Source organism: Loxodonta africana, chromosome 7 (genome assembly GCF_030014295.1).
Source record: "Loxodonta africana isolate mLoxAfr1 chromosome 7, mLoxAfr1.hap2, whole genome shotgun sequence".
In the NCBI taxonomy this organism is placed as follows: Eukaryota; Metazoa; Chordata; class Mammalia; order Proboscidea; family Elephantidae; genus Loxodonta; species Loxodonta africana.
In genome coordinates this window covers 82,246,061-82,259,414 of record NC_087348.1, presented here as the reverse complement: position 1 = coordinate 82,259,414, position 13,354 = coordinate 82,246,061, and the positions used below count along the sequence as shown (strand labels likewise).

The 13,354-nt window shown below is 46.3% G+C and overlaps 2 protein-coding genes across 2 annotated transcripts; both read right to left on the bottom strand.

The window, feature by feature from the left end:
• Window positions 1-200: 200 nt before the first annotated feature.
• On the bottom strand, window positions 201-6,905 carry LOC100663840 (ubiquilin like). The gene is made up of 7 exons (XM_023540584.2): window positions 6,837-6,905; window positions 5,300-5,362; window positions 4,893-5,045; window positions 3,659-3,955; window positions 3,312-3,477; window positions 2,783-2,942; window positions 201-924 (listed from the first exon to the last, which is right to left on the bottom strand). Exons 1-7 carry the CDS (start codon window positions 6,903-6,905, stop codon window positions 201-203), a joined length of 1,632 nt encoding a protein of 543 aa, XP_023396352.2.
• A 3,615-nt stretch (window positions 6,906-10,520) lies between these two features.
• LOC135232170 (olfactory receptor 52D1-like) lies at window positions 10,521-11,523 on the bottom strand. The gene is made up of 2 exons (XM_064289493.1): window positions 11,087-11,523; window positions 10,521-10,989 (listed from the first exon to the last, which is right to left on the bottom strand). The coding sequence occupies exons 1-2, from the start codon at window positions 11,521-11,523 to the stop codon at window positions 10,521-10,523; spliced, it is 906 nt and encodes a 301-aa protein (XP_064145563.1).
• Between the last annotated feature and the right edge of the window lie 1,831 nt (window positions 11,524-13,354).

Here is a 13,354-nt window from a genome sequence, read left to right as displayed (position 1 = left end):
TATGTTTGCCGATTAAATCCACCCAGACCATTATTAAATGGGCCTGTAATATGTAACTGAGATATTAATTATATTAAGAACTAACTAGACATAATCAATGCTTCCCAGCCATTAGGGCTGATGGTCCTTTGGTGGTGTGCTCCATCTGGAAATGAGGAAGAAGGCATACTTCCACCAATGAGCTGCCAAGCCCTGGAGCCTCAGGGCCTGAAGGATTTGCTGGGTTTGACAGATTTGAATGGGACACGCATCTCAAAGGGCGTTTTAGCTGATGGCCTCGGTAGCCTGTACTTCAATGTCAGGAAGGTGAGGTCATAAGTGATGAGGTACCCATCATTGTAGACATATAGCTTGTGGTCAGATGGGCAGTAATTGATGCCCTGCAGCTTTTCCAGCATCTTGTCTAGGAGGATGCTGAGGCGGCGCTCCTGCCCGGTGGTGGTATCAAAAGCATAGAAGATCTCCTCTTGGCGGGTGCTCAATGAGCGTAAGGCATAGAGCACCCCACAGGCCATGAAGGCCCCTGACAGGGCTGGTTTGTACTGGTTGGTGCGCCAGGTTTTCTCCACTTCTAGGGTGCTGGCATTGAGACGACTAACAACCAGGTTACCCTTACTCTCCTCAGTGGCATAGAGCACCCACAGCCCTTTCTCATCCCCAGAGAAATCTATGTCCTTCCAGGGCACACCAGCATAGGAGAAGCGGTTGTTGTAAGTGGCACCAGGCAAGGGACGCCGCAGTACCAAGGCGTTGGAGGAAAGATCCACCTTGGCCACGTCACCTGTGCCATAGTAGTTAAAGTACATGAAGTTCTTGTACACAGTATTGCCACTGCCATCACCATAGCCTATCTTCCACTCCTTGTAGTTCTTCAGCAGCACCAGGTCATTATAGGACTTGTACAGCCGGTAGAAGTCAAAGTACCTAGGCCAAGCCAGCCCACATCAAAATTATTAGGACCCAATAAGCGGGGTTACAAAGTACATACTATTCAAAAAGGTCAAGTGAGTGTGCTAATTAAGAACGAGGGCTTTAGAATCAAACACAATTGAGTTTTAATCCATGTTCTGTTACTTGCTACATAGAATGATAAAATAATTTTGTAAAAAATAATAACATTAATAGTAGTGATAAAAATACTAATAGTGCCAATATTGTACTGTACATGCATTAACTCATTTTAAAATGGCAATAAAAGCTCAGTATTTTTTTTGTAAGGTATATTTTACCCCCATGGATAAAAAGACTAGGTCTTAGAAAGGTTAAGCAATTTGATGAAGGTTGCACTACTGATATGTAAAATCTGTAAAAGAAACAACAAGAGAATCTTCCCCATTGGTTATCAAAGCTGACCGAGATAGTGCAAATAAAACAATTAGCACAGTATTTGTCTCAAATTGAGCAATGCTACAAATAATAGCTTTTCTCCTTCTCCTCCTCCTCCTCCTCCTCCCTACCCCCTATCTCTACCCCTCCTCCTCCCTTCCCCTTCTTATGGACGTTCTTTTGTGCCTAGACTCCACTCTCTTCCACCTGTCCTTGAGATGTGGATGTCAGAGCTCTTGACCAGTATTCAGGAAGATTTATTCTCATGATACGGCTTTATAGAGTTCCTTAAATTATTCCAGAGCTATCAGTATTTTTTCTCTATTCATTGTGGGCAGGAAGCCCTTCTTTACCTTGCCCACAGGGATTTTGAGATGATCCAAAAAACAAGGGCATATAAATGTGTTCCAGGTGCTACAGTGGCTATAGGAATTGGAAGACATTATTATCCATAATGGAGTCCCTGAGTAGTGCAAAGGGTTAATGCCAACCAAAGAGTTAGAAGCTCAAGTCCACCCAGAGGCACCTCAGAAGAAAGGTCTGGTGATCTATTTCTGGGGGAAAAAAAATCAGCCATTGAAAACCCTGTGGAGCATAGTTCTACTCTGACATACATGAGGTTGCCATGACTCAGAGGACACTCAAAGGCACCTGTTAACTGGTATTATCAGTAATATTAGTCTTCCTGAGCTGAGTTTCTGTGACTAAGGCTCTTCCGTGACTGATTCAACCCATATTCATCCCTCCTTCCTATAATCTTTACTCCCTTGGGTCTATACCACACTTCCACACTCTGGTGTCTATGAGTTGTACCTACCTCCCTAGACAGACAGCCAGTTTGCTAAAGGGCTCATTGATTGATTGATTTTGCCATTTTTTCATTTCTTAAGTATTTATCTGTACTTACTATGTTGCCCATATTTTGGTATGTAATCTCACATGATCTCATATATTTAATTATTCTCATTTTACAGATAATTAAGAATGGGTCCAAGATGTTAATTTATTTCTCCAAGTTCACTTAAGTGGCAGTACTGAGATTCAAATTCTTAGGATTGACTGAGTTTGTACTTAGTTTGACTCCAAGTTCCAAGCTTGGCCGGGGTCATTTTCTAACCCATCTTCTAAGCCCCAGATGTTGAAATTAAGCTTTTGTGAGCAGAAAATTGAAATTCTGAGGCCCAGATCTAGAAAAACTTGTTTTTGAAATAGGCTTAGGCTAGGGATAGAATTACCTTTGGCTTGGTATGAGATTAAAAATTTCCAGACAGTGACCATTCTTGACCCATGAAGGGAGTATTAGAAACTGATGTGTCAGATCTAGACTGGGTTATTCCAGGGCACACCCAAAATAAGAAAGTGAAACCAGGCTAGGACCACAAGGGAACATGCTGGAATGGGGCAGGGGGCATTTGGGATAAACCTGGGTATAGAACAGAAGTCATCCTGGACTCACCTGCCATCTGTACTCAGTGGGGCCACCCAGTAGTAGGAAGAGTTTAGATTGGGAGCTGAGTCTCGGCCCCAGGCACCTGCCTTATGTGAAAAGCCTCTCCAATTGAGCTGCACCACAAGGGGTCTGCTGACTTTCTGGAGGCCTCGATGAGCACAGGAACCTGGAGAGGGGAGCAGGCAAGATATGAGCTAGGTAGGAACCACACAATCCACAGAGACTGGAGTGTGAAAGTAAAATAACCATGTGTACAGTTGAGTGTGTGGCCATACGTCTGAGTGTATATATAAGTTCATAAATTGGTACAATTTTGCATAAGAGTGGTTAATGTGTATGTCTAATTACGGGTATGTTCACAGGTCTACTTATATGGGTATGCCCATGTGTGAGACTGTATCAAACAGGAAAATGAAACATTTCTTCTCCATTAAGATCTTTACTATCCTCCCCTCACTACGCCATAGCCAACCCTGCACTCTGGACACTGCCCTTGAGGAGATAAGCTCTTGATAGTTTCAGCCTGGGGCCTCACCAGGGAGTAGGGGTGGACCAGAGTAACTGGAGGCCAGTTCTTGCTCCCTGTGCCTCTCACACTCCCTCAGTTGGCTCTCAAGGACATCCACTTCCTGGAGTAGAGCACCAAATCTGCGCTGATCAGAGTCACCAAGAAGCTTGAGAGTGAAGCTTGCATTTGCCACCTAAGGAAGTAAGATGCCAGAGATACGGGTCACAGAGTTCTTAAGAAAAAAGTCCACCAAATTGCCTCAACTCAGGATCTTCTCCCTCCAGAAAGAAGTGATTTTGGACATTGTCAGACAAATGGGATTAGATGAGGCAGAAGTTCCAGAGGGGAGGGGCTTCTTTAATCCATCCACCTACCTGGTCCCGGAGTTGGTCGAGGAGGGGTGCAGACCTGTGCACTTCTCCCTTGGCCTTAAGCTGAGTCACCAACTGCTGTGCTTTTTCTAGCTCCAGGTACAGCAGGTTAAAGGCCAGGTCTTCATAGGAAGAAGAGAGGGCACTGGAACTGCTGGACTGCAGCTTGTGGGTCATTTCCCGAACCTGGTTATTCTGCTTTTCAGTCGCACATGCATACTCACTGACCTGGGCACAGGCAGGATGAACAGACAGTTCCCCAAACTTCAACTCCTGCAGCAGCACCCAGCCACTCACATCCTCCCAGTGAAACACAGCCTACAGAACACTTTCCTATCTGTCATCTCATTTGCTTCCATCAACAGCCTTAGAGTGGGCAGTGGTGTTAGTCCTATTTTATAGCTGAGGATACTCATATCTTCCTTTTCCCTACAGGAGAAACACTCTTAGGCATCACCCAGATCCTCTCTTCCCTTTCCTGACTAGAGCCAAACCTCAGGAGTGACTTGGTGAACAAATGAATGGACAGGCTCCCAGCTTTCATTCTGACCCCACCTAATCAACTTTCTCCAGAAGCTCCATGGATGACCTTTATGAAAAACAAATCTGACTACAACACAACCACTGCTGCAAAGCTTTGCTTCACTCATGCTTTCTTACAGGATCCAAGCTCTCCCTGCCTCTATTTCACTGGTCATCCCACTTCCAAGCCTCAGCTTATTGTATAAAGAAAAAAAAAAAGTTGCCATTGAGCCAATTCCAACTCAAAAGTCTCTAAGTGGCACAAATAGTTAAGAGCTCAACTACTAGTGGAAAGGTTAGTGGTTCAAACTCACCCAGAAGCACCTTGAAAGAAAGGCCTGGTGATCTGCTTCCAAAAGGTGACAGATTTGAAAACCCTACAGAGTACAACTATACTCTGCTTGAAATCACCATGCTTTTTCTATACTTGTACCTAAATTTCCTTCTCCCTATCTTCCAGTGGGCCCATACCTATTAATTCATATGCTAATGTAGGAAGCACTCCCTACATACACCTTTCCATACTCTATTATTATCACTGGGGATCCCAAGCACAGTACCTAAGCCTCCCCCCAACCCCATGCAAAGGATCCATCTCAAATACCAGAGCTATGCTTCCTTCAACATTCTCCTGCCCAGGGCTAACTCCATGCTGGGTCCAGGTAAGGCTGAGCTTGGAGAACTCCCAGGCCTAGCTGGCAACGCCAGCACTCACCTTGGAAAGCTTCTGTGCATATTTGTCCACGAGTTCCTGGGCTGTACTCTGTAGCTTCTCCAGCTGCTGCAGGGGGATGAGATTGTTGGGCAGATGGACCACACAATGGCATATGCTATCCTCATCCAGAAAGCCTGGCATGCTTTTCGCCAGCTGCAAAACCAAAGCCACAGACACATTAAGTATAATGTAATATGTTGAGGCACAATGCACGGTTTGGAAACGTGAGGCAGGAGAAGAGGCTGATACTACTCTGGAGTACCTAATAGGAGCTCTTCACACAGGGGATTCTTCTTCACTGTCCCAGCATCCCCCTGCCATGGATTGGAGCCACTCTTCCCTTGATTTCCCAGAATTGAAGCTGCAGTCTCCTCCCAGTCCCTATTATAGGGCCACCCTTACCCTACCCCATGCATTGGTTGAATCTGGCTGCCATTCACAAAGCTGATTGTAAAATTTCCCTTGGAGATCTGTGGGAGAGAGCAGAGCCGATTTGAAGAGAAGTGTTAAGGGATAGGCTTTGGGGGTTTCTCAATACTCTATAGTACCCCCACTCTAGATGGTTAGCAAGTCCCCACAACAGCACATTGTCCTGAAGACAGCAGGGACAGAGAGTTTCCAATCATCCAAGAAGGGGATTAACATTAGCAGCACCACGGGGTATCAGTCCAGACTGATATTTAGAATTTATAAGAACATAGCAAGGTATGAATGTAACCCACATTTTGTAGTTGAAATACAAGGGGTTCTGAGAATCTAAAAAGCATTTTACCGAGTCGCATGCTTAGTAAGTGACAAGGCTGTGAGTTGCCCTGAGTTCCACGTTTGTTCTACATTTCATGCTTTTACACCAAAGGAAACTGCAGAAGCTGAAGCTATGTTCGGGTGAGTATGTAGTGCAAGCCAGAAGAGAGAAGGTGAGAGGGAGCTTCTTTGCCTCAGCTGAAGAGAGTAGAAGTGGTAGGATGGTTCTAATGCTAGAAGATGCATCATTTGGGGGTCTTCTCCCCTTTGCTCATCATCTTATTGACATTCTCACTCAGAGCCCAGACCCACTGACTCTAGAGTCAGACTGCCTGAATTCTAATTCCAGTTCTGTGACATTATACAAATTATTTAACCTCTCTGTGCCACAGAGTCCCCACCTGTATTATGGGGGTAATAATGGCACTTACCTTACTGTTTTCTTTTAAAAATTATAAATATGTATAAATATAATATTTATAGAATACTTAGAAGAGTGGCTATGGTAAGAGTCATTTATATTAGCTATCATAATTCCTCTATATCTACCTCTCCACCCACATTTTGAAATGAGATGAGCCAGTATAAGACAGAATACTCCTTCCCAAGTTCTTGGCTGGGACTGTGGCACCAGCTGATGTTTCCTGACCTTTCGAGAATTAAGGTGTGCAGTCCCTGCCCTTCTCTGAGAAGTCTCACTCATAGCTTCTCTGGCTCTGGTGGTCGATCTAACCTTCAACCCCAGCTCCATAATTTAGCTTTTTGGGGATAATGAGGCAGAGGTCCTATAGCCTACAATAGCCTAGGCTTGCTTCCTTTAGCTTCAGTATCCTTAACACAGAAAGAGGGTGGCAGACTTTTGCAGAAAATGAGGCCTCATAGTAAAGTATGGAGTTGCTCCCTCTGTTGTTTTCATCCTTGTCTTCCCTGTCTTACCCTATGTCCATACAAAAAAAAAAAAGTTTTTTTTTTTTTTTTGGTTACAAGCCAGGGGAAAATCCTACCCTCCTTCTCTCCCTCCCTCTCCTGTTGTTGTTAAGTCCCATTGAGTAGGTTCCAATTCATAGCGATCATATGTACTCTAGGTCTGTCCAGTTTCACTCTCTCCCAGAACCTGCATTGAGCAGCCTCAGAGTAGTGAGGGAAACCAGACCCTAACGCTCCCCTGTCTGCTCATGATCCCTCCCCCTCTGTCTGTACCTGGGGCTGTCCTGGGAGCACCAGGGGCAGCAGCAGTAAGCTGGTAAAGAGGGCTAGGACAAGCAGCATCTTGCATCAGCTGCAGGAGAAGAGCAAGTCCCTGGGTTTCTGTTGGGCTTTTATCTCTAGTTCCAGTGAATAGTCTAAGCAGGAGGGGCCACATATTGCCACACATGGAAGTGCTGAGAGTATGAGGTGGGGGAGGGTGTGAGGGAAAAAGAGGATTGTGACAGACTGGGACTGAGGTGGGGGTAAGCTTCTCATTACAAACTGGGCCTTTCTCATCCATCTCCAAGCTGATATCTGCCCCCGCACAGCTCGGCCCTCCTGTCCAAACAGATTAAGGCAAACCTGAGACATCCTGTGGGAGCCTTGGGATGGGTCTCTTTCAGGAGGGATTATAGTCTTTCTTAACATCAAAGGGACAGGACACTCTAGAAGGTAAATAACCCTACTTGCTTAATCTCAAGGACCGAAGCCATTTACTTAGCCATGAGCTTTTGGATGAAGGCCAAAGAGTATATCTGTGGGGATTGCTTCAGCAACACTATATTGGCCTGCTCTATTAGACACCCTCACTTGACCCAGCAATTTGTCTCCTCCACTATCCCAGGCACTCAACATTTTAATCCCATCACACTATTCAAATGCTTCCCCTAGTCTGAGGTCCTAGTGCCAGCAGCCTCTACTGCCTGTCCTCTAAGAAAGCCCCCCTCCAAATATCCCCTAACCAACAACAGGTGGTTATGGAGCCTTCAGTCCTCTGCCTCTCACTTGGGCAAACCCTGAAGAGAGGTAAGAGTTCAGTTCCTGAGGCCCAGACAAGGAGCCACAGTTTCTTCAGACTCACCTCCAGTGCTCCTAGTACTGGCCATCCTGGAAAGCTCTCTTCTCTTCTGTCATCACTCATGAGTACTTCTCAGATAGTAGGGAGTCTCACACCCACCCAAATACCTAGGGAGATATCAGGTTCCCTATGAAAAACAAGTCCCATATTGTTTCTGTTGAGATATATGGTCTCCGAAGCTCTGCAATCCATATCCTTTATTACATCCCTACTTCTTACTAAAGAAAATGAAACTCCTTACAACTGGACTAATAAAAAACATCATGATAAACAGAAAAGATTGAAGTTGTAAAGTATTTCAGTTTACTTGGATCTACAATCAACACCCATGAAGCAGCAGTCAAGAAATCAAATGATACATTGTATTGGGTAAATCGGCTGCAAAATACCTCTTTAAAGTGTTAAAAAGCAAAGATGTCACCTTGAAGACTGAGGTGTGCCTGACCGGAGCCATTGTATTTTCAATTGCCTCATATGAATGCAAAAGCTGTGCAATGAATAGGGAAGACTAAAGAAGAATTGAAGCCTTTAAATTATGATGTTGGTGACAATTATTGAATGTTTTAGGCTGGGTTCTCTAGAGAAACAAAACCAGTAAAGTGCATAAATATATATAGAGAGAGATTTATATCAAAGAAATGGCTCATGCCATTGTAGAGGCTGGAACATCCCAAGTCCATGGGTCAGGATAGAGGCTTCTCCTGATTTGCATAGCTGCAGGGGCTGGTGAACCCAGGATCAGTAGGTCAGACAGCACAGCTCTTGCTTATAGGCTTTGAAGGTTGATGAATCCCAAGATCCACAGGCAAGACTGCAGGTAAATTGCTAGCTCGAGTCCCTAGAACTGGAGGTCAGATGAACAGGAGCCAACTGCAGGATCCAGAGTGAGCCAAAGCCTCCGAGCCTTTCCAGAATGTACACTTATATTCGATGCAGGCCACACACCCAAGGAAACTCCCTTTCAGCTGATTACCTACTCAGAGCAGATCCCATCATGGAGGTGATCACACTATTTCAAACCTCATCATGGAAGTGATCATAAAACTGCCAAACCAGTGAGAATCATGGCCCAGGTAAGGTGACACACAACCTTGGCCATCACATTGAATATATCACGAGCTGCCAGAAGAACAAAAAAATCTGTCTTGGAAGACGAACAGCCAAAATGCTCCTTAGAAGTGAGGATGGTCAGATTTCATCTCATGTAATTCAGGCATATTATAAGAAGAGACCAGTCCCTGGAGAAGGACATTATGCTTGATAAATTAGAGGGTCCGCAAAAGAGAGGAAGACCCTCAATACCATAGATTGATATGGTGCTTGCAACAATGGGCAAGTATAACAATGATTGTAAGGATGGTGCAGGACAGGGCAGTATATCATTCTGTTGTACATAGAGTCACTGTGAGTTGGAACAAATTCAATGGCACCTAATAACAACAACAACTTCTCATTGCAGCCCATCTTCAGAAATTACAAGCACATACTCATCTCATCCTTCAAAATCATTTCCTCAACACATAGCTAGTAGAGAAAGGCATATGAAGCCCACACTTCCCATTCCAGGGAAAAAGGCTGAGAGCTTAGGTGAATGTACGAATCCAGAAAGACATAATCCAGGGATCTTTGGGCAATCCTGATGGAGTCCTTGAGTGGTGCAACTGGTTAACACAATCAACTGCAGCTCAAGTTCTCCCAGAGGCACCTCAGAAGAAAGGCCTGATCTACTCCAAAAAATCAGCCATGAAATACCTTATGGATCATAGTTCTACTCTGGCACCCCTGGGTCACCGTGAGTAGGAGTAGACTCAAGAGCAACTGGTTTTTGGTTTACATGAGAGATCATACCCTTGCCTCACTTTACAGGTCCTCACCCTCTGACCCTGCCTGCGGCCAGGGACCCATTCTCCATCAATTCTTCTGACCTGGCTTTGCTGGGGCCAGAGGGGCCTCAAGGGTCAGAGAGTAAGAGAGGAGTGGGTTGGGAAAAGTTCAAGTGCGTGGAGCTGGAAACTTATCCAGAGTCAGTATTCAGATGGGTGTCACTAGACCTATGGAATCTTGTGGAGGGAGGGTGGAGAGAAGGAAAGGGAGAAGAAGAAACAGAGCACACGGTATGATGACTGGTGCAGGGGTCATCTTCCCATACTTTGCCAACTACATCTAGCCCATAGCACTAGTTGGAAAAGCAGGAGAAGCCTCAGTATCTGGGCAAAGTGAGGAAGCAGCTTAAGAAGGCAGCCGTAGTATTGTCCACTCCATTCCCTCCCACAGGAAACGGGCCTTGCAAGCTCTAGGCGTTAATCATCCAAGTCAGAAATCATGTCAATTTCCCGAACACATCTGAACAGAGCAGTGTTCTATTTTATTCACATCCCCAACCCCCTGCTGCCTTCATCCCTTCAGCAAACATGGATTTCCTATTTTGTATCAGACATTGTACAAAAGGGCCCCCTCAGAACCACCTTCCTTTCACTAACCTGATTCTGTCTGTGCGGAGTGATGGAAGAAGACAAGTTTCTGATGGCCAGGTTGCCTGAGATAGGCTGTGGTCTGGGTCTCCTTGTCTGTCATTGTCCAGGCCAAACTTCTACACATGTGCAATAAATCTGTGGAGGTCAGTACAGAGTTAGAAAGAGCAGGAGTAGACTGAGCACAGTAGACTCAAGCAGAAAGGGCTCAGTTCCATGTGCACTCTTCCCCTGTGGTAGGAACGAGGTCCGGGCTAAGCATGGAGCTACCTAGAGGCAGGAGTCTTGCTCTGCCCAAATAGGTCTTCCAACACATCTTGGCCATCTAAGGATACAGACTGGAGAACATAGGATGCTCATTCATTCCTATGGCAAGACCCACTCAGGGCCCACATTCCTTCCTGCCCCTGACCAGCAGAGTCTGAGCAGGTGCCTGAGCCGATGAGTGATCTGCTGGGTTCGCACTCCGTAGACCACAGGACTGAGTGCTGGGGGAACCACCACAGAGAGGTTAGCCACTAGGATGTGAATATGGCCAGGGACTGTGTAGTGGCCAAAACGGTGAGGTAGGAAGGAGAAGAGGGAGGGTGTGTAGAAGAGAATGATCACACTGGCATGGGTCACACAGGTGCCCAGGGCCTTGCACCAGGCACCACGGGATGGCAGTTGACACATAGCTTGGAGAATGAGGGCATAGGAAACACATATGAGCTCGAGATCCGGGGCCGGGGAAAGCAGTGTGATGGCCAGGCCATACCAGATGTTGGGGTGGATATCGCCACACGCCAGCTGAGCCACACCCATGTGCTCACAGTAATTGTGGGGCCGTGCCCACCTCCCACAGAAAGGCAATCTTTGGAGCAGGGTCACAGGGGGTGCCATGACACAGGTACCACGGGTCACAGCAGCTACAGCCACTATGCCCACCTCACACTGGGTCAGCAATGCAGCAAGCATAGCACAGAGGCCAGCAAATGGCCACATAGTGGTCCACTGCCATGACCAGCAGCACTGAGGACTCGGCAATGAAGGCCACATGGGTGACAAAGAGCTGGGCAAGGCAGGCCCCAAAAGAGATCTCACCAGACCGACCCCAGAGCACAGCCAGGGCTTTTGGCACTGTGGACGTGGCCAGAATGAAGTCAGCAGCTGCCAGAAGCCCCAGTAGCTGGTACATGGGTGACCAAAGTGACTTGTCAGCTGCCACCAGGGAATTCCCTGCCAAAGCTACCATATATAGCAGACACACAGGCACAGAAAACCAGGCATGCAGGGCCTCCAGTCCTGGCATGCCCAGCAAGACAAAGGGCCCGGCCCCAGGGGGCAGCACAGTCTGGCTGAGAGCAGGCAGTGTAGGATCCAGGTCCATCTCGTGGTTCCACCTGGTTCTGTGCCTACAGGACATAAAGGGGGCCATGTGAAGCAACTACCAGCTCTACTGAGATTTTAGATAGATGGGGATGAGAATCAGGGCTTAGGAGGCTATAGTATTTGTTGGGTGCCATCTTTGTGTTATGGAGACCCCATTTGTATCAGAGTATAACTGTAACCCATAGGGTTTTCAATGGCTGATTTTTTGCAAGTAGGTTGCCGGTCCCTTCTTCCAAGGCACCTCTGGGTGGACCCAAACCTCTAAGCTTTCAGCTAAGTGCATTAATTGTTTGCACCACCCAAGATCGCATGAGTCAGAATCAACTCCACAGTAACTTGTTTTCATCTTTGTGTCAGGCACTGTGCTAGGGATTTGGCATATGTTGGCCTGTGGATTCCCTAGCAGTCTTGTAGACTTGCTAACATTCCCATATGACAGATCAAGGAATTTGGTTTCAGAGAAGTTAGACTTGATCCAGGTCACACAGCTGTTAAATAAAATAGGAAGGATTTGAATCAAAACCCATCTAAGTAAAGGCCATGCTCTCCTGACAGTCCTCTCCTCTGGGTGGATGGTTCCCTCATAAGTCTAGCCACATGGGGACACAGGGATGTGTTTTTTCCTGATCACCTGTCCCAGAGGAAGGCATTTGTATTATCTAAGCCTAATCCCTGCAGCTGCAGGAAAGACCGGTGTACCCTCCACCCTAGGGGAGTAGGGGTGGCGGGGAGGGGTAAATCAGAAGAAAGGAAATGTGGAATGGCAATTTTCAGCTCTTTTCACTGACAGATACTCAACCAAAGCTCCTCTTCCAAGATCCTTTTCCAGAAGATACTTTATTAGCTCAGATCTGCTCTTCCAAACATTACATTCTTCCCAGTCCATGCAGTACTTTTTCCCAGCTGCCTATGGTCTCTGACATCCTTCCCTTCAGCTCTGGCTCACTATATGTCTAGGTACCTGGTTCATGGAAACTAATTCCTTCTTTGCCCAGTGTAGACATTCATTTTTTTATGTCGTTTTGTGGCTTCTTTCTCCATGGAAACACCCTTTGGGTGCTACTGAACTCAACCTGGAGAGAAGGGTTAGGAAAGTTCTGATGTCCACTAAGGACACAGCAGAGCATCACAGCTGGACTGCAGGAGGACTGGGACCAGATCCACAGTGGCAGTGCAACTGGTGGCCAGGTTAAAATGGTGGTGATGTGAAGGAGGAGCACTTCACTTACCTGGTTAAATGGCTAAAGAACAGCCTGGAGGAAGGATCTAAGCTTATGTTCCACCTGGGGCCCAAAATATGTTCCACCTGAGGCCCGGGCAATCCCCAGGTTAGGAACATCTGACTTACGGACAACTGTACTTGCCCTTTAATGTAATGTAAATTTGTCTTCACTTTGAAACAATTGAACTAACCCCTATTCACAACAAACTCTTTATCACAATAGCCTTCACTTGCTGCAAGTGCAGCTGTTACATCATTGAAAAGATTTCGAGACTTTTCTTGCGCTAAAGTAAGGCAAATAAGAACTGTATGCACCTGTTCCGACTTACCTACAAATTCTTAAAGACACACTCAAGAAACAGATCTCGTCTGTAACCCAGGAACTGCCTGTACTTGAACTTCATGAGAGATAGACTCTAGTGTGCTCACCTGGCCTTGGGGACTGAGGAACCAGAGGCAGGTGGAAAGAGAATAGGAGCTCTGGTCCTGAGTAAGGATACAGTTCTTCCTGCAAAGCTCTAGCCCTCTCTGCAGCACTGTCTCCTGTCCCGTCTCTCACACGCCCCAATTCCTGCAGAGTACAGACAGGTAATAAACCAGGTTAGAC

Coding starts and splice junctions, on each gene's coding strand:
- LOC135232170 (XM_064289493.1), bottom strand. CDS start 11,523: ATGGACCTGGATCCTACACTGCCTGCTCTCAGCCAGACTGTGCTGCCC. Junction 10,990..11,086: donor TGCTGCATTGCTGACCCAGT/GTGAGGTGGGCA, acceptor TTTCTGTGGGAG/GTGGGCACGGCCCCACAATT.
- LOC100663840 (XM_023540584.2), bottom strand. CDS start 6,905: ATGCTGCTTGTCCTAGCCCTCTTTACCAGCTTACTGCTGCTGCCCCTG. Junction 5,046..5,299: donor AGATTCAACCAATGCATGGG/GTAGGGTAAGGG, acceptor TTGGTTTTGCAG/CTGGCGAAAAGCATGCCAGG. Junction 2,943..3,311: donor TGGTCCACCCCTACTCCCTG/GTGAGGCCCCAG, acceptor TCCCCTCTCCAG/GTTCCTGTGCTCATCGAGGC.